This window comes from Vombatus ursinus, unplaced genomic scaffold, assembly GCF_900497805.2.
Source record: "Vombatus ursinus unplaced genomic scaffold, bare-nosed wombat genome assembly UNPS02001419.1, whole genome shotgun sequence".
Classification (NCBI taxonomy): domain Eukaryota; kingdom Metazoa; phylum Chordata; class Mammalia; order Diprotodontia; family Vombatidae; genus Vombatus; species Vombatus ursinus.
In genome coordinates this window covers 20648759-20669807 of record NW_020941197.1, presented here as the reverse complement: position 1 = coordinate 20669807, position 21049 = coordinate 20648759, and the positions used below count along the sequence as shown (strand labels likewise).

Here is a 21049-nt window from a genome sequence, read left to right as displayed (position 1 = left end):
AAGAAAGGAGTTTGATAAGTGTTTGATAAACAATAAATAAAAAGAAATCATAAGCTGTTTTTTATCATCTTCATTTATAGACATGAAATTCTAATTTCTCAAAGTTCAGTGACTTATGCAAGGTAAATAATTGATTGACTGAGATAACACCGCAATTTTCAAACAGGTCCTTAAGGAAGATATATAGACTATAGGAGGTTACTAGTATCCTTTAACACATGGGTATCAGAAGCAATAACTTGAAGATAAATACCAAAGACAGACTTCAACACTAATTCCACCAAAAAAAAAAGGAAAAAAAAAAAGAAAGCCTAAGTTAAAAGTATTTTCTGAACCCCAGCTTTGTCTTATTTTTTTCTCATTGACTAGGAATTAACAACAAAGGAACAGTCCTAATTAGTTCAGTTGTCTTAGTCATCAACTGAAAAGTTCAGAGCAAAGTTTTTTTTAACCATAATGAAATCATCTAAGTCAGGTTTTGAAACCTAAAAAATTTTTACTGTCTAACAGCCCCGATCAGCAAAGTGAAATTGATTTATTGATAATATTTATTCCTCACAGACAGTCATAACTATGAAACTGCAATGTTCATTCATCCATAATGCAATTTAATGAAGAGGATAAAAGACATTCCAAAGAGATGTAGAGTAATATCAGTATTAAATACAAAACATAAGGTTAATCATGTTAAAACTATTTTAAGGGTATGCATTTTGTTGTTGTTTTAAAAGTTCTAGGAAAAAACACCTTATTTCAACTCAGGAATTAACATATGAAACTTGAATAACACTGTGAAATTAACAAAATTTTTCAAAACTTTTTTTTCAAAGTTTGGCATTAGCTAGGATATATTTAAAAAGGAAGAAAAATGGTAATTAAGTTTCAGGCTCAACCAATTCTAATAAGCTCAGGAGAGATGATCACTACTTTCTGTTCTATTTAAACATTAGATAGGAATTTATAAAGAAAGTCTTGTAAAACATGCAATTAAACTTACTAACATGAGTTCATTACTCATCCAGATACCAAGATAGAATGCTACCTTTTGTGCCCATTTCACATGAGACAAAACTGATGGCACAAAGAAAAGCTAAGGATCATGCTTAAATGGATGGTTGAAAAAAAAAAAAAGAAACACCGAAATTTTCAGACCAACATTTCATCCACCAGATATTTCTTATTTATATATCTTTCCTTTTGACAAAAAAAGATATTACCACGTGTGATTGTAAAGCTATAGCCTCTCTCAGTCAGGATCTTCAGGGGGTAGTATGTCAGGTCTTAGTCAGCCAGATCCAGATGGAGGACCACATAGACGGGCACAGCATGGGTCATACTATCACCACCAGAGTCCATTATAAAACCAGTGGTACGACTAGAGGCATACAGGGCAGCACAGCCTGGATGGCGGTGGACATGGCCGGGGAGTAGAAGGTCTCAAGCAAAATCTGTGTCATCTTTTCTCTGTTGCCTTCGGAATTCTGGAAGGCTTCTATGGGTATTCACAGGATATTGTTCAGGGTCTACACTGAGCTCACTGTAGAAAGTATGGTGCCATACTGTCTTCGTTGGTGACAATATCATATTCAAACAGGTGTTTCTGGTTCAGAACACTTCTCTTAGGCGCAGCTAGGTGGCGCAGTGCACAGAGTACCGGCCCTGGATTCAGGAGGACCTAAGTTCAAATCCAGCCTGAGACACATAACACTCACTAGTTGTGTGACCCTGGGCAAGTCACTTAACCCCATTGGCTAAAAACAAAAAACAAAAAACCAGAATACTTCTCTTGCTTTGGGTCTCATTCTCCATGTAGCTGTATTTCTGGCCCATACTCACCATTATGCCCTGATGTCTTAGGCAAGACTGCCTAAAGGGCACTGTCTCCTGCAAACCCAGTTCGGTACATTTTAGAACCACTGTCAACATTAAGGACAGCAATATCATCATCCGCGGTGAACTCTGAAGCAGTAAGTTTAAATTCTTAAGAAAGAGGAAGTGGTGCCATACCTAGGGGCAGAGGGGAGGCAAATGCACACTGGGTAGAAAAGCTCACAGCTTCTATTAAATTTCTAAAGATTTTTCACATGAAACGCAAAGGGGCTGGTCTATACATCAGCTTACATGTACTATAGCTATAAGATTTCCCATCTATAGACAATAACCTGAGTTATAATCATTGATTTGTCTAGAGAGCACCTAACTTTTATAGTACAAATAGTCTGATGGCGGACATAAATTATTCAAAAGGAAAAAAGTTCAATTGCCAAGTACTTATTGACATGTAGTATATACTCATTAACGTACTTGATGCTGTATATAGTAAGAAAGATATACTAGTGTACTCTTTAATAAAGGCCTAAGTTTTAAAACCTGAAAGCATTTTTGCAATGTAGTTTGCTGAATCTTTAATAAATCTGCTTTGAAATGCTGCTTACATGTTATTCGTAGCATCATAACAACTAAGTCATTAAAGCTTAAACATGCACAAGAACTTAAAAAAGACCCTGCAAAAGAAATGGTTTTTGCCAACAATGGGCTTAGAAATCAAGGTGACGTAAAAAAAAAAAATACATGCAATTATTGAACAAGACCTTATAAAATGTGACAATTAAGCAATGAGGAATTCCACAAGTCAAACAGAAAACCAGTCTCATTACTTTCCCATGGATTGTTTAAAAACAAAAAAAGTCTATAGCAGCCACAAAGGGAGAAATCAATGTCGGATAGAGACCTCAGAGAAGGCTTTACATAAGAGGCAGAAATTAGCGTGGTTTTTAAAGGAAGGAGGTAGCTAAGTGGAAAGGAGGACATACAAAACAAAAACAAACTGAGTGAAGTCTTACATCAATGACTTAGGAACGAGTGCAGTGTTTGGCTGACAGGGTACATGCTAAAAGTAATAATTCATGCTTTTAGAACAATTTATAGGACTGTGATGTTAGGATCCAAATTTGGCAGTTCCAGTTGTCAGAAATTTTAATAGATCTTTTCCATTTTTTGTCTGTTGTACTCCTATCAGGTTCATCCAGAAATGTTCTTTGGATGATCTTGCTTAGTTAGGTATCCTGCCAACTTTTCTGTAAACATGTTTTCTTCTTCTACTGCTTTTTGATGTTTTATGAGATGATACTGCTTATAAACTTCCACTGTTGCCCTCTAAAAATATATAAGCAAGTTTATATTCTGATCCAGTGCCAGGCCCTATGCTATTTTACATTTTTATCAATGACTTGGTTAAAGGCTTAAAAGACACATCTATCAAATATGAAGATGGCACAGAGCTGGAAGGGATAACTAACACATTGGATGACAATAAGGACACAAAAAGATATTGACAGGCTTGAATGGTATGCCAAATGTAATGGGGTGAAATTTGATATGGAAAAGCTATAAAATATCTACCCTTGGGAGCTGATGAGATCACTGAGACAATATTGAGAAACAAAAGAGCCAAAACAGACCGATGGGGGACACCCACAGTTAATAAGGATGACCTGAAGATCTTGCAAAGGAGACTGAGAAGGGGTGGTTCAGACAGGTAGGAAAAGAATCAGGAAAAGGCTGCTTCCTGAAACTTAGAGAGAAGAGAGTGTTTAGTAGAAGGTGATTGATGGTATCAAAGCTTACAGTATCAAAACACTAGATTTGGTAAGTAATTAAGTGATCACCAAAGTGGTGACTTCGGAGTCTGGTTTCTGGGCCGAAAGTGAAGGAAACAAGTATTAGTTTAGCTGAGAAGGGGAGGCAGATATAGGATGACAGCAGGGATGAGTTTTTGTTTTGTTTTGTTTTTTTAAGATAGGAGAGACATGGGTGTGTCTGTAGGTAGCAGGGGGAAAACCAGTAAATAGGAAGATACCAAAGATTATAGAGTGGGGATGATAGAGGATCTATCTAATTTAATCTACCAAAGAATCAAGGATGCATGTAGAAGGGCATGCTTTGGCAAGAAGTGCCCTATCTTCACAAGAGAAAAGTGAAGCGAACAGGCAGAGAAGACATCCAAGTTGATGCTAGATGAGAAAGGGAAAAGTGACTGGTCTCCACAAATGGCCTCACTTTTTTCAGTAATGTATAAGACAAAGCCCTTAACTGAGAGTGTGAAGGAAGGGTGCCTATGAGTTTGAAGAGGGACCAAAACATTGGGAATGGCCACTATGGTGGGTAGGAGAGAAAAATGATTTTGTGTATTAGAGTATTGTGTAAACTTCTAGGTGTCATGTTTGAAGAACACAAATAAATTGGAAAATGCCAGAAGAAAGACAAAGAAAAACAGTATTTAAGTCTCAAAATTGTCCTATATGAGAATCAGTGGAAGAAACTAGGAATATTTAGGTCAGTAAACATGAGATAAGTTTTCACCTATTTCAGGGGTTCTTAAGTTGGAGTCTACATTGAAAACTATCATTCAACATGATTAGTTACATTTGTAACCTGATCTTAAGTATTTAAAAACATGATTCTGAGAAGGGATCCATGGCCTTTACCAGACTACCAAAGAGATCCATGATACAAAAAGTTAACAGCCCTTGAACTATTCAAAAAACTGAAGAGTGAAAGAGGATTTGTTCTGCTTAACCTCCAGAGGGCAAAATCTGGATCAATGGGTAGAAGTTGAAAAGAGATAAATTTAGATTTGAAGAAAAAATTTCTAATTAGTGGTATCTAAAAATAAAATGGTCTGCTTCCCAAAGGTTTCCCCTCACTGGAAGTCTTCAAAGGCTGAATGACCACGTGTTAAGAATATAAGCTTCTGGAGGGTTGGGGCTATTCCACATCTACTTTTGTACCCACAATGCCTAGCATATTGCCTGGCACATAGAAGGCCCTTCATAAACTTTTGGTGATGTGAGCAGATGGTCCCTTCCTATTCAGGACCTTTAGAGGTCCTTTCCTATTCAGATTGTGATTTTTATACTGGTGTTATCTTTAGCTTCCTTCTCCTTTCATTTGTCAAGGAGATTAAGGGTTTATTAGTCAAGGGAATTTTAGGCTCTTTTGTTCTCAATGTAGTAATGGATTTACATAGTCAAACTTCTTAGGGAATGGAGAAAACCTGTATCACTGCCTATTCTTATCCATGCTGCATTATTCAACCTTAGCAGCTAGCTTAAATAGGCTGTTACCAAATTTTAAATTGTGTACTATACATCTTCTCATTTTCTTCTAATTTTGTATTTTTTTATATTTATTCTAACAAGTTAATGATTTGACTATAAACACAAAATTTTGGTCCAGATATGATTTCATCAGTTTAGAGACCTCTCAGTGTTGAAACTTCCACCACTCATGCAGAGGGACAGTGTCTGTAACACTGTTTTAGACAGTTGCCCCGAGGACACTAAGACATTAAGTTATTTATTCAGGGTCATTTAGCCTGTTATTTCTGAAGGAGAACTGGAATCCAAGTTTTCCTGATCTCAGAACTGGTTCTCTATCCAAAAACCATTCGGCCTTTCCATCTGACTCTCTATGTGTGAATGATCATACTAAAACTGAACTATTAAGTCAATGATTTCCCTATTTTCCTCTACTGAGAAATATGGTTGGGTCACTACCCATCTCTGTCCATCTGGTACAGTTATTGTTCAAGTACTCTCATAAATTTACCACGAAGGGTCTCCTTCATATGTATGCCTTCTTCAAGGATGCCATAAATAATAAATAACGTGTGTGCCTTCACTTTTCCTTATGTCATGAGTTCTGATATTCAGGCTGTCTACCTATTATACCTTGTTCTCACCATGTACATAGCCTATCATCTTTTTTGTTCATACAAATAACATTACTCCACTTCTTTGAAGTTCCTTATGTTGCAGCCTTCTTACACGCACCAGAAGCTTTACACTTGCAGAACACTCTGCAATATTCATTTTTAATACCTCAAGAGAGGTCTGACTCTCATAGCCAATAACAATAACCCCAGGAAAATAATGGTATTAAATAGACAGGTTTCTGGGAGAAATGCTTTGTAATGGCTCAAAGGTAATCTAACCTATTTTTCACCGCCTCCTCTTGTTTAATTCTAGGCCTAGTTTATTGTCCATTTTTATTCATATTTCTCGTATTAGTATATTAGTGGACAAACATTGTTGGCTGTTTATCAGACTGTATGACAAATCTGACAAATGAACATTCTTGATTTGTTTTGTTGTTTTCAGTATGGGTAGTTGATTCAAATTTTTGAGTGGCAAGAGATAAAGGAGGTTAAGTGATATTCCAGGGCTGATGCAACATGCTGTCTTCCACAAATGAAGAACTTATCCATCTATAAAGAAACTCTTTTAATTTGAGCTCTACACCAAATATCCTACATTACAGTAGCAAACATAACTGACGAACATATGGTTCCCTCTCGCCTGATCTCTACAATCAAATGGTCATTGAACAGTTTCCTCTGTCACATCCTTCAAAGAATTTTTAAACATGTAGATGTATGAAGACTCTCTGCTGGAGGAGTTTTTAAAGTGGTACATTGGTCTAATGAATCAAGTTCTTTTTAAAGAATCAACAAACAAGCACAGTGAGATCTTGTAATCACTACATTTCTCTGTCATTTGTGTGATGGTAAAGATTTGGTCCACTGTAGAATACTGTTACAAAAGCCCATCTGTACTCTGCTAACATAGTCATCAAAAATGCCTTTGATGCAACAGAAAAAAGATCAGGAAAAAAAAATTGATATGGATGTGTGTGTGTGTGTGTGTGTGTGTGTGTGTGATTGTTAATGTTTCTTTGCTTGCCTTACTTTGACAGTAATTAGGCCCAAGGTTTCATCCTCTGTACCCTTTCCACACACATCCAGTTTTGGTATCTCCTCTTCCTTCGATTATCTCAGCTCCAGCACTGATCTCTTCTTTGGATATTTGGTGTAATGCAAATGTTTTTCTTCAATTTTAGACCATTCCTAAAAGTCCACTTAGAGCTGCACTATTAGAGTCCAAATGCAGTGGCTCTACTGTTCTTGATGGTGGAAAATTATAAAAATCATTACAAATCTTTTCCATTTTTCTTCTGTTTGTTGTCCTATTTCTATTTTCATCCTTAAATGCTCTAGGAATGACTTTGCAGAGTTGGGTCAATTATCAAGCTTTCATTAAACTACTTTTACTCTTCATTGCTTCATTATGAGCTAATAGTGCTCATAAAAATCACATCATTCTCCTCTAAGATTTTACAATCAGTTTATAACCTAAGCCAGTGCTGCCTTTGAGTGCCTCTTTCTGTTGACCCAAGTCAAGTATTTGCTGATTTAGGGAGTTTTTCTTTCTGGTTCTTTTGGTCTCCCTGGTATGGTAACTAACTTATATCTGTTCAACTTCTATATGAATTTGTTAGTCACAATATCCACGTCATTTCTTTCTTGTATTACTGTTACATCTTTTCCATAATCAATACCTTGCTTGAATAGGTCAAGACTGAGTTGCTTCAACTGCACGCTGTATCTTTAAATACTTTTTATCCTTTCTTCTTCTCAATATAGATGTTTACTCTCATAACTGAATGGATTTAATGGTGTTACTATATAAAAGCAGCAGATTCAGGTTATTGATGACTCATATCAGTAACAGGTCATAGGTATATAACACATACACACTATATGTACACACACATATGCAGAGAAAGAATTTTTGCATAAGTTTGTATATATCTTGGAAAGAATACAGACACACACATTAAACTTTTATGCACAAATTCTATGTATTTACACACATATATGTGCGCACACACACACACACACACACATACACACAGACACACAGACACACACACACAATGAACTAGACCAAAGGGTTACTAGGAGACCAAGTTGGACCACATTTGGAAAACCATGCAATGATTTTGATAATCTTTAACAGCTTTCTGTCATTATAGTACATTTTCCATCTTTTAAACACCAATATTTTCCAATATTTTTCAGAGGACATCATTTATGACTGTGACATGTGTTCTCCCGCTTTTTTTGAAATAAGTATAGAGAATCATTGATCTCTTTAATTCAATCTCTTTGCATCAATCAAGGAATCTTAATACACGCAAAGAAAACATCCTGTTTAAAGAAAGTCCCTGGGTTTTATTCTTCTCTACTGAGTCAATTTTTTTTTTAAATCAGCAAACATTGACAAAGTGGGATCTTGTACTCTCTACACTTTTGAGTCAACTATATAATTTTTAAAATGTGGTCAGCTATAAAAGTTTGTGGAAGCCTGACTATTCCCTTCCCATAATGACAAAGAAGGAATGCGACTTAATACCTGCTGTTGTCTTTTTGATGAAAGTCATTTTATATTAGTACCATCTATGACATCTTCAATCATTATGAATTTCCCCCTCACTACTGCAGGTGAAATAAGGGGCAATGAAGAAATGCAAAGTGGGCCTAGGTAGGCTGTAGCAAATTACCAATGATTACCTGTATAAACAGAAAATGGTTATGACATGAATGACTGACAATATCATTGGATAATTCTCCCTATTATTTCACTTGGTGACAAATCAAGGAGCGGTAATTTTGACCAAAGAGTCAAAATTTCAGGTAAATCAAACAGAAATAGAAAGATGGACGTAACTTATAAATAGGAGTAAACATTACCAATGACTGAAGTGAGAAAAATGTCATAAAAGACATAAAGACATGAATTACCAGAAAGGGAGGTATACTGGGTATGTACTTAATGTGAAGGGTAGTAGACAGTCTAAATGTTATAGACTCAAATGATAGCTTACAACACATTAAGAAGATTCTCTTCAGAAATTTTACAGAAAGACATGGACAAAATTTTTTTTTTAAATTAAATTTTATTTTCATGAAGATATCTACTTTCTCTTCTCACTTCTTCCCTGCCAACCCACCTTCTCCCATTAAAAAAGCAAGAGAAACAAAACCATACCCCTTTTACAAATGTGTACAGTCAAACAATACAGACTTCTGCATTGACCATGTCTTAAAGGAAGTGGGGTGGGGGTTTGTCTCATTCTGCACCCTAAAGAATAAGATTATAGAATGAGAGTGGGTGAGTTATGATTTTTAAGAGTAAAGAAAGTAAATTTACTATTGGAATCAAGGATCCACTAAGTGTTATATGGTCATAGGGAAGAAATAATCTACATCAATCTAACCCAACAGTTAGAGATTTTTCAAACATGCAAAAAGCACAGGTATAGTTTAACTAAAAACAAAGAACAGACTGATCAATATAAAAGTGTCTACCAAATTAGTGTGTGCATGTAAATGTGTGAGGGTGGAGCAAAAACCTGCCTCTGTGGAGAACGTAGACAACTCACATGGATGAAATTACCAATCTTGAATTATCAAAGCAGTATGTCCATATTATTAGATAGGCATATTTAAACATCCTTGATATAGCTGTTACTATTAATCAGAGTATTTCACCTCAAAATTAGTAGAATTAGAATTACCTAATAGACTTTTTGCCTTGGGGTAACCCATTCACAGGATATGTCACTTAAGTAGCTTCACTTTTACATAGTAATGATACTCACTAAGAATAATTTCTTCTACATAATACCAACAATTAAAGGCACCTGAATGGTTTAGGCATCTTAGGGCTCCTGAGTCACTAGTAATGAAAAGGGAATGTATTCTAGTACTGGTTGCTAAGATGTATAATTAAATGGAGGTAGGAAGATTTAGTTCTGCTGCTGTTTTCCCTAGGGAAATCATTAGTGGCTGAATAAGTGGGTGATACCTCTTCAACAGAAATGACAGTAGTTGAGACCTGGACAAAGATCATTTTCCAAAAGAGGTCCATCTAGTACTTGATGTGGTCTAGTACTGGGTCCCTGGTCTCGATCTGGTCCTTATGCCTGGCTCTGAGAACAAGTACCAGGAGTGATGATCAGTGTCTTTCAGTTATGTCATGTACCGTTTCCTCACCAGAGAATAAGCACGTTTCTAACCATTTTTGCTAAGTATCACAAGGGCTATCACAGCAGATAAACATAACACAATATATACAAGGACTACTGCAATAAAATGACTAGTGATAATTAGGTGTGCTTACAGATCTCTCAGAAACTGGAAAGATAAAAGGCAGTTACTATATAGTTTGCATTTTGATATCCCAACACTAATATAATATACAAACAACCATATAATTATTCTATGACTAGATTATAATATATGAATCATAATACTTTATCTTACAAATTGATTGCTAATTTAGCTTCAAGAATGCTGAAATGCTTGGTAATTGTTTCACCCACCACTCAAGTTCAGACACTCCTAAAGAGGTTAAAGCCATTACTTAACACTCAATATAGCATATCATAGGATCACAGTGTTTTAAAGCTAGAAAACACCTTGGACCCTTTCATTTTACAGGTGAGTATACAGTATTGGAAAGGTGAAGAAATCTGACTAAGATCAGAAGGTTAGTAGATAGCAGAGCGAGGACAATAAAATGTCCTTGGACTTCTTTCATAGCACCATGAAGCATACCTTCTCTAGCCAGTATCTTTCTCTACTTTCACCTTTCACTATTCTTCTACATGGCAAACCTCTCCCCCTAAAATATTCAAGCTTACTATTCCCTATGAACAGTAATATATAATAGCACCTCTGTGCTTTTGTTAAGTCATATCTTGAATGCTTCTTCCCTAGCTGTTCAAATTTCCTTATCTCTACCTAAAATCCCCAGCTCCAAAATTACATTTCCTAATTAATCACATGATACTTTGAATATTTATTGTGAGGCTCCTCAACTTGCTGTCAAGTTCACTGTTACCACTAATAGGTCCTCCATTCAATTACAGGTTTAATACTCTTTGCCCATTAGCACCACCCCTAACTAATTATTAACTTTGTTTATATCTGCTTGTTTGTTTTCTCCCTCCAGGAATGTGGAGTAAGGAATGTAATGTCTCTTTGTATAAAAGCGATAGGTGACCATTTATATATCAAGTCAAGTCATCCTCTAAAAAACAAAACAAACAAAAAAAAAACTTACGTTATTGAGGTAGTATAGCTGGAACTTATCAGGGGGTCCCAGACAGTGAAGGAAATGAACAACTCAGAGGAATGGGGAAGCAGCTAAGTATCTTTTAATACAATCCCTCCCTATATAGTATCATTGGGATTTCCTCCCACTTCCATGACACTCCTTCCCCCAAACAAATCTGATTTCTAGTAAAGGAATTTGCCATAAAACTGAAATGGCAGGAAAAATTCTTAAAGGTTAATAGTATAACTATTCCAAAATTTCCAAAGGTAACTTATGAACATAACACAGGGTTCAGTGAGTTTATTTTTTATTTTGAATAACCTATATCTCCCATTATTATGCAAGAGAACATAGCATTCATTTTCAAAGGAAGCAATATTTAAATTTAGACTCCAATAGATACTCTTACTGTTAATGTTCCATAAATCAAGAACCATATTTTTAATGAAAATTTTATTTCTAAGCATCTCAAAACAAATTTTTCCCAACTCCTAAGAGAAAAGTTCATACCACTAATCATCAAGAACAGAGACAAATAGAGGCTTGCACTACCCCAGTTTCCAGAGCAATGAACAAGCTATGAAGTGCCATATAACTACTATTCAACTTCAAGAAACAAACCTACATAAGGCAGTGGGTATTTTGCACTCTATTTGAGGTGATTTTTAAGTGTGCTCATTAACCTACCTGATGTGTGATTTCATTTTGAGGCACAGGGAGAGATCTTTCTTCATACACAGGAGGTGGTTTATGTGTGGGTGGAAGATCGATCCTGCATTAAAAAGAATAAACAATATGACTGCCACATTTGATAAAAACAAAAGGAAAGTTGGGGGGGAGGATCCCTATAATTCTAAACATAATTTCCATGATACTGTTTAAATTGTCTGAAATATTTAATATTCAGCACTCATTTTCATTTACCCTTCAGAGCTGAGAAAATAAGCTGAATTAGAGCTTAAACAAAACTAAATCAACCCACATATCGCTGTTAATATCAAAGGTGCAAGTACATAATACTATAGACATCCCAAAGTTTGTAGAGTTTTATTTTTTAAAAAATTATGCTACAACTTTCTATTAATGACATATGACATATATACATATACACAAACACATATGTTTGATACAAGATATTCCCTTAAGCAGTATCATCAAAATTATTTTTCAGATTTATTAAATGCCTAGATGAGAAAAATACTCAATGTCGACTTTTTTTTTTGTTTGGCAAGGCAATCAGGGTTAAGTGATTTGTCCAGGGTCACACAGCTACTGAGTCTCATGTGTCTGAGGCCAAATCTGAACTCAGGTCCTCCTGACTCCAAGGCTGGAGCTCTATCCACTGCACCACCTAGCTGCCCCAATGTTGACATTTTTTTAAAAAGCTTTCCATATGTGCAGAAAACTCAAAATATCTTGGCTTGTCCCCCAAATATCAAGGTTCTCAATGCCCTGGGCAAGTGGAAATCCTGCTTTCCAAAGAAACAGAAACTCTTCCTTCTAAGATAGGGTGAAAAAACTCAGATATTTTAATAAAAATAAATGATTCCTTCTCTTAATAATTTTGCAAATTTTATTAAAAGCAAGCAACATTAGAATGTTATTTTGACTTTTAAATACCTGACTATAATAAAGCAAACTAAAAGACAAAATGTCTGAAGACCACCAGTAACAATCTAAATATATATAATTAATAAATTAAATTTAAATCTTACCAAAAACACCAGTCTTAGACATTGTAGTACTTATGCTGGATTTCACAAAAAACATAAACATGAAATATAGGATGTACACTAACAACTGCAGAATCATTACAGTAATAATTTAAAAGCAAAAGAATGATAAATATACCAAATGTCATATGTATAAATTTATAGATTGTTTTAGATTTGTAGAAACATAACATTTGATAGTTACAAAGAGAATAGAGCTGTCCAAGCATGAAAAAAAATGGACCATGCTAAAATCTCATTTACAATACTAATAAGGACAGAACTGGGAAAATGAAGAACTTCCTTAGACTCCATGTGAGACCTTACTGAGATGCAGAAGTTACCTTATCATAAGGCAAACTGAAGATTAGGAAGTCCCACAACATATACACGAGGTATAAACATTCTAGTCAAGCATCACTACATTGAGACAGGCATTTAAGGACTCATCATTATTTGCTGCTTACCAAATGACCTAAAACTTAAGGACCTGGGTCTTATAAGAGCTAGAAGTATGTTATAGGGACTAGCCTGAATGAGGCATTTTACTGTCCCTTTAACAGATAAGTTTCCCTTTTCCTTCCTCTACTTCTCCCCCAATCCCAAAACCTCACTGCCACAGAGAGGTGGAGAGCAGAAGAACAGAACTGGAAGACATTAAGGACTATCTAATCTCTCTTAATTCACAGATAAACTAGTTAAGGTTAAATGACTAGTAGGTCATACAGATAAAGTAGTAAAAGCTAAGATATGGAGCTGATTCCATATTTCCGGCAATATGACACTCTACATAGAATGTTTGGTTTGTTTCTGTATTTAAAAGGAATTAAAAAAATATCATTCAGCTAAAGTCAATTATGTCAGAGTCTCAATTTTTAAGGCTTTTTAAAACATATATATATATATATATGAGATGTATAATTCCATAACGTAACCTCATGTCACATAAAAAAATAAATAAGTTCTCCTGAAGAAAGATGCTATTAAAATTTTCAATAGCTCCCAGTGGGTTGCTATATGAATTGTTACACAAAACTAAGGTTAAAGATGTTTGTGACTTAAAGCAATACACATTTTAGAAGACATTCACATTTATTTTTAGAAGTCCAATAAACACACACACACTGAGGGGGGAGAAGGAGCACCTTCTTCTGTGGCCATAGTAAAAGAAACTCAATTTACTTTAGGTTAAAATGTATGCATTGCATTCATCTTAATTGGACCCTTATTTTTTCTTTGAGGTTTAGGTCGAAATGTATTTAGGCATGATGTCTTTATCTGTCAAAATATATAAATTTAATTTTACAGTCTTCCCTCAAATATTTAAGGATTATACTTACAACAAAAATTAAAACTCCTGAATGCATACTGATTATTCACAATCAAAACATGCAAAAAAAAAAAATACCTACACTTTGTCAAGATAGGATGGCCTCTTTTTCCGAGGAGTCAGCAACACAGTCACAAAAATAGTAATGATAAAAAGCGCAAGGACAGCTCCAATGACTGCTCCAGCTACTGCTATGGAAGAGGTCTGCTTAAATGGAACATCTGGAATGCAACACAGATTAAGCTTTTTGAGGCAACTGGTGAAGAGTAAATAATAAATGCATATTGTTATGCCTGTAAGATGGAGGAAATATTTTCAAATTAAAGTATGATATTCAAAAACAAGCCTGAAAGACCCCAAATTGAATTCACTTTTTTGTTGTTATAGACATTACCAATTTAATCAGTTTTCTTATGATTTCCATTCAAAACACCATCTCCATACCCTTTCCCTGCTTTTCTCAAACAATGATGTCAATGCTTTTAGTTTAGTGTGCACAAATAACTACGGCAATAAATTTCTCTCTGTAATTTATTTTGGGGGTCTAGGAGAAAAAAATGTGGCCTAGAGGAAAGATGTGCACAATAGTCCAATGAGAGGTGACGAGTTTCTCAATTAGAGTAGCAATCGTTTGGAGAGACAAAGATGGGTATGAGATGTTGAAGCTGACTGGATATGACAAAATCAACATGGAGAGTCAAGGACTCCTCGACTATGAACATGGCTAACTAGAAGGATCAAGTCCTTGATAGAAACAGAGAGGTTAAGAAGAAGATAAGAGTTGGAGTGATGGGAGGAAGGAGAAAAGAAATTATGTGTCTGCTAGGCTGAGTTGAAGGTACCTCTAGTGGGCCATCATCCAGTGGAGATATCTAATGGGAAGTTGGTAATGTAGGATTAGAGCTCAGAAAGAGACTTAGGAACAGCTAGATAGATTTGAGAGTATTCTTCAGAGATAATGGAATTCTTGGGAGCTGATGAGATCACTGAGAGAGGAGAGCCCACAACAACCTTAGAAAGGAGCTTCACTGGTACAGGATAGAACATGGAGAATTATGCAGGGAAAAAAAAAATAAAGGAAGGTGGAACAGTCAGACTGGTAGAGCTAAAAAAAAAAACAGTGTCACTGAAGGTCAGGGAGGAAAAAATGTCAAGGAAGGAAAGATGGCCAACAGAATCGAATGTTTCAAAGAGGTCAAGAAAGATGAAGGTTGCTCAAGAAACTCAGGCACGTCACAAATCAAGAAACCGTTCGCAATCGGAGTAGAGTTGGAAGTCAGATTAGAATGGGCTTAAGTAGTGGCAAAAAAAGTAGTAAAAGCAATGGGGTACAGACAGCAATGTTTAAGAGTTTAGCTAGAAAGGATGTAGATATAAAAGCTTGACAGGGTAGACAGGTGCCAAGTCAAGGTTCTGAGAGTATAGGTGAAAACCATTTGCCACTAGCTTTTTATTATGGCCCCATGATTCCATGAGACCTGAGTACATTTCTAAAAATCACGGAAAGTGCCAGTAGGTTAGATAAAGGTGGTCCAAGTCTTACTAGTCTATAAATATTTACTAAGCACCTACTATGTGCCAGGCACTGTGTTAAGTGCTTGAGATATAAAAAAAGAGATAGACCCTGCTCTCAAGGTGCTCACAATCTCACAGGGAAGACAACAAAGATCTACAAACAAGCTACACACAGCACACAGCACACAGCATACACATACACACACAACAACAAAAACAACAAGCTATATACAGGATAAAAAGCAAATCATTAAATGAAGGAGGGTACTAGAACTAAGAAGGGTTGAGAAAAGATTCCTGTATAAAATGGGATTTTAATTGGGACTTAAAGGGAAGCCAAAAGTGGAAATGAGGAGGAAAAACATGACAGGCATGGAGAACAGCCAGAGAGCCAGGAAGGAGAGTGTCTTGTTTGTGGAATATCAAGGGGGAGACCAATGCCATGAAGAGTAGGTGGCAGGGAATAAGGCATCTTATATGGCACCTGGTGGTGATAGGGAGTCACTAGAGTTAAGTAGAGAGATGACATGGCTGGTTCTGTGCTCTAAGAAACTCACTTTGGCAACTGGATGGAGGGTGGATTGGGGCAGGGAAAAGACTTGAAGCAACAGCAGGCTATTGCAATGAGGCTCATTACCTGGAGTGTCTGCTATAGAGGATACAAGGGGGTTACTTGAGAGATACTGAAAAGATGAAATTAACAGGCCTTGGCACCAGATTGGATATTAAGGTGTGATAGTGAGGAGTCAATTATTATGAGCCTGTAGTACTGATGTTGCTCTCCACTGTAACAGCAAAGTTGGGGGATGGGGAAAGAACACAGGAGTGTTTGGAGGAAAAGATAATGATTTCCACTTTGGACATGTTGAGTTTAAGATGTCTACTGGTTATCCAAGTTCAAGATGTCTGAAAGACAGGGATGCTAGTGAGGAGGTCAGCTGAGATGATGGGGCAGAATAGGTAGATTTAAGAATTGTCACAAAGAGATGGTAATTAAATCCATGGGAGCTGATGAGACGACCAAGGGTATACAGGGAGAAGAAGACCCAGGACAGAATCTTGTGGGATATTTATGGTTAGAGGGATGAGGATCTAGCAAAGGAGATTTGAGGAGTGGTCAGACAGATAGGAGAACCAGAAGAGAGTGGATGTCTTGGAGAGAATGACCAACAGTGTCAAAGGTTGCAGAGAAGTCAAGGAGAATGAACGCTGAGAAGAGGCCACTGGATTTGGCAATTAAATCATTAGTAACTTTGGAGAGAGCAATTTCAGTGGACTGGCTGAAGTGGCAAATTGCTAGAGGAGATAGGAGAAGATGAGATCAAAGGCTTAAGTATGATTAGCCTTGAAGAAAATAGCTACCCCTTCATTTGAGAGTAAAGGAGGATAGTGAATTTCTTAGTCTTCTCCTTTGTACCACTCAGCTTCATCTTCCCTGTCCTGGGTCTTTCCTCTATCCCCTTTTATACTGTTGTTATACCTCTTACTCATTTCTCAGTTTCCTTTTTTTAAGCTTTCTTTAAAAAGATTTGAATGAAGGATTTGAATAAAGGACAAAAAGGAAAATGAGTGTTTCTGGAAAAAAAGAAAAAAAAGTTTGAAGTCTTCAAATTTTATACTAGTATTTAGGGTTGGTACTTTAAAAAACGTATTAAATTTTTTATAAGGATTCACCATTCTGCCTTTTTTTTTCCTTCAAGGCTCTCTCTAATAAAGTTTCCTCCAACCCCCTCTCTCCCCCAGATAAATCAACAGACTCTATTATCCTCCTTAGAATAAATGAAAATATATTTTCCTGTAAATATCATGGTAGTACATTGAGTCTCTCATATGAAGCAACATTATCACCTATTAGGGCACCCTGATAATTCTAACGTAACCCTGCATTCATCCAAGCCTAGGAAGTTTTGTTGAGAAGACAAACCTGTGCTGCATAGTGTTTACATAGCAGAAGTCATAATTCCTGATTAGCTAAAAGAATGATTAGCAAGAGTTTGTTGCAGAGACCTCATAGATACAAATGGAGAGAGGAGCTCCAGGGAGGCAGGCAAGGGAAATTTTTGAATGGCAGATTGGAGGTCTCACAGGCACAAATATGTATGACGGCTGCTCCCATTGTATTCCTGGAATACCTGGACTTATAATTTTAGAACCTTATAGTGGACCTCCCTTGAGTAAAATCATTTTCTTTCCTCACTCGAGCTGAAATTTTATCTTGCTTCTGGCAAGAGAACTTTGGTATATTTTAATTTGTAGAACTACAATTTCTATTTACTGTCTGTCTGCATAAAAAAAGTACTCGTTATTCATTATTTGTGGTGGTCTTTTGTGTTACTGGTGTTTGGTGGGAAGGGGGTAAGCAGGTAATTATATATAAACTAAGGCCTACCTCAGGGAAGGTAGGTGCTTTTGGCCTAAACTCCTAAATATTGTATATTTAGAGATATTTAAGAGGTGGCAGATAGATGTAATTCTCATTGATATTTCTCTGGAGATGCAATCTTCCAGCAGTAAGAGGTCTAGGACCTTCTCCCACTCCCACAGGCCTTTGTACTACTCACAAAAGATGAATGCAGTCTCTTCAGGGACAAAATGGATCTCAGATCATATCTATCCGTGATATGGTTGCCACATCTAGATGAGATAGTCCACACAGATAACTTACATGCAGAGACTTTTTTTGCAGGAATATGTTCACAATAATGATTCTTGATTGTTTCTTTTCCAAGAAATTTTATTTAAAAAAAAAAAGGTTTTGAAATTTTAGTCTTGATTCTGAGGTTATACTACATTTTTTCTCAGGGACTGCCCATTTTCTTTTTCTGAAAGGTTGTGCTTAATGATGTCAACATGAAGAGCTCAGAATTCTACGCCGAAGACTATTAACATTAGCTGTTCATACCAATGACCATTCAATCTTTAGTGGAGATTAAGTTAATCTATAGTCCCACACTTTCAATTTTAAGAAGCAGGTGATGTTGGTTTCAGGTTTTATTTAACTTCTTGACTTTCATTAGAATTTTCAATGCATTCCAGAGAGAAAGGCAAATTTTCAAAGAATTGTTTTTTGAACAATAGTTTGGAATCCTACTGGGATCTTACTTGTTCTTCACACTCTCAAATATTTTGTTTGGTATCTCAGAAGAAGACTTTCCACTCTAGAAATCACATTTTGTTCTGAATTTTCTTTCCTCATAGTGGAGGGCTTTTCTTTTGAGACATGGATAATTTTCCACTAGCTGTATCTAGGAATTGTTTCCCAGGGAATATTTCAGAGAAGCCTTGGTTATTTAAATACATATGTACATAAATTTTCTGAAGAAGTAAAGAGCTTAAATTCATTATTTTGCTTCTTCCCATCAAACACTAGTTACATAAAAGACCATCATAAATAGCAAACAGGTAAACCCATATCCATATCCAAGTAAAACAGCAAACAGAAACTGGAGAAATGCTACAGATTAAGACACACTGAGCAATAAATAAATGTAAACAAGCCCTTCAGTTCAAAGTGAAATAAGGTCTCAGCTCAAACCAGGAAAAAATGATGTCACTTAGGGGAGGTCCACTCCCAGCAATTTCTAGAATTCTAAGTACTAGATGACAGTACATGATGACAGCTCACATAAATGTCTGTGACTTCAAAGGCTCCAGTTCACCATTCAAAACCTGTTCTCTCTCTCTACTTACTGCCTTCTTGGAGTTCCACTCTCTATATATCTATGATGTCTCTGAAACAAACTGAAATAAGATCACTGGAAGTAAACAGTAACATGCTCATCATCCTCATTCTCTCAGCCAATCAGGAGGCAAGGCTCTCTCTCCTTAAGTACCATTCCATGCAGGGCTGCCCCTCAGCAGCAAAACCACTCAGTCTTGGGCAGAAATATTATTACATCAATACATACAACTTTAGCTAATAAAACAACAAAATGAAAAGAATTAAGCTTTAGTCTTTATGCATTTTGAAATAACAGAATTTTCTGAATATTTAGTATGAAAATATTATCTGAAATACTTACAGTAAAAAGACAAACCCATTACTATTGAGAAACAATATTATTTATGAGCAGAACAAAAAGTACAATTGACTATAATTAAAACTATGATGCTTATACTATGCTGGCAACAATATTATTTCTGCAATCTTCCGCCAGTTTTCAGCTTAAGTAATTTGATCCTGAATCGAAGAATGTATTTTCATGTGTTTTAAAAATAAAATCAATGTATCTATTTGTATATTACTTAAAATCAAAGCTCAGGTTTCTTTGCAATCTGGCTGATACAAATGAAAGCACATTTAGAACCTACGCAAACCAATTTTACATCTGAAACAGAGATGTATATATTAATTTTTAGATAAGATTGAATGGTACTAATACATATATGAAATATTAATATTACTGGCTTCATTCATTTCATACAAAATTACTTGAAACTGTGAAAAAGAGCGCCCTTTTCTATCCTCATTGAGAGCAACCAAGTGCTCCCTCTTATTCATACCAAAATGTATCTGTGATCTATACTTTTCTCATCATTTTCTTGACCAACATCTTAGCACATATTAATCCTTCATGCATATATTATAAGAATTTATCTGGTCCCCTTGCCTTATGTGCCGCCCAGTTACCTAACTCAAATTATACAAATATACTACTAAAACAATCTTCTAAAAAAAAATCACTTCTCTCTTAATATTTGTCCAAAACTCTGCAGGAGTTTTCCAATACTTAATACATATAAATTCCTCATAAAACCAACCTTTTCCGAAAATATGCCTCCTTTTGGATTTGGCCAGTCTCTGAACCATGTATGCTTAATCCTCCTTAGTTTTTGTTCTCTAGTGTACCAGGAGTCTAAATATTATTAAGATCTAGGTTTTCCACGAAAATTTTCCCTAACTTCATGCAACAAATATCCTTCTTTTATTGTATATTGTTTTGGTACGTAAGCTTAAAATACTATGTTTTAATCTGTGATTGAGAAATAAAATAAGACCTCAGAAGTCATGTACCAACTTTATCATTTTATGTGTCTGATAACTAAAGCCCAGAGATATTTGCCAACTTACTCAAAATCATATATATAGGAGCAGCAGAGCTAGGACTTTCGCCCAGCTCCTCCAACTCCAGGATCCAGTGCTCTCTGAAACTTATCACATTAAGTATGTGAGCTACACTATGTACACATTAATCTCCTGATATTTCCTCAAGTCTTTGGCATCTAGATTTTCTAGACTAGCCTATAAAGTCAGGTGGCGACATCCTTACATCTTTTATACTCTACCCAATTTTATACACTCCCCCAAAACACAATGTTGGGTACAGAGGAGGCATTTAAAAGGAACATCATGGGGCAGCTAGGTGGCGCGGTGGATAAAGCTTCGGCCTTGGAGTCAGGAGGACCTGAGTTCAAAAACGGCCTCAGACACTTGAAACTTACTAGCTGTGTGACCGTGGGCAAGTCACTTAACCTCGATTACCTTTTCAAAAAGCAAAAAAAAATAAAATAAAATAAAATAAAAGGAA

General features: G+C 35.9%; 1 protein-coding gene across 2 annotated transcripts in view; it reads right to left on the bottom strand.

The window, feature by feature from the left end:
- NECTIN3 (nectin cell adhesion molecule 3) overlaps positions 1 to 21049 on the bottom strand; it is a 183103-nt gene that overhangs the window by 97407 nt on the left and 64647 nt on the right. Inside the window, exons 6-8 of one of the 2 annotated variants that reach the window (XM_027868035.1) lie at positions 14089 to 14227; positions 11652 to 11736; positions 8824 to 9834 (exon numbers count right to left, since the gene is read on the bottom strand). In XM_027868035.1, coding sequence (XP_027723836.1) covers positions 9823 to 9834; positions 11652 to 11736; positions 14089 to 14227 — 236 coding nt within the window. In that variant the 3' untranslated portion in view covers positions 8824 to 9822. Of the gene's footprint in view, positions 1 to 8823; positions 9835 to 11651; positions 11737 to 14088; positions 14228 to 21049 lie in introns of those variants that run through there. The other variant, XM_027868027.1, reaches the window with a different exon arrangement.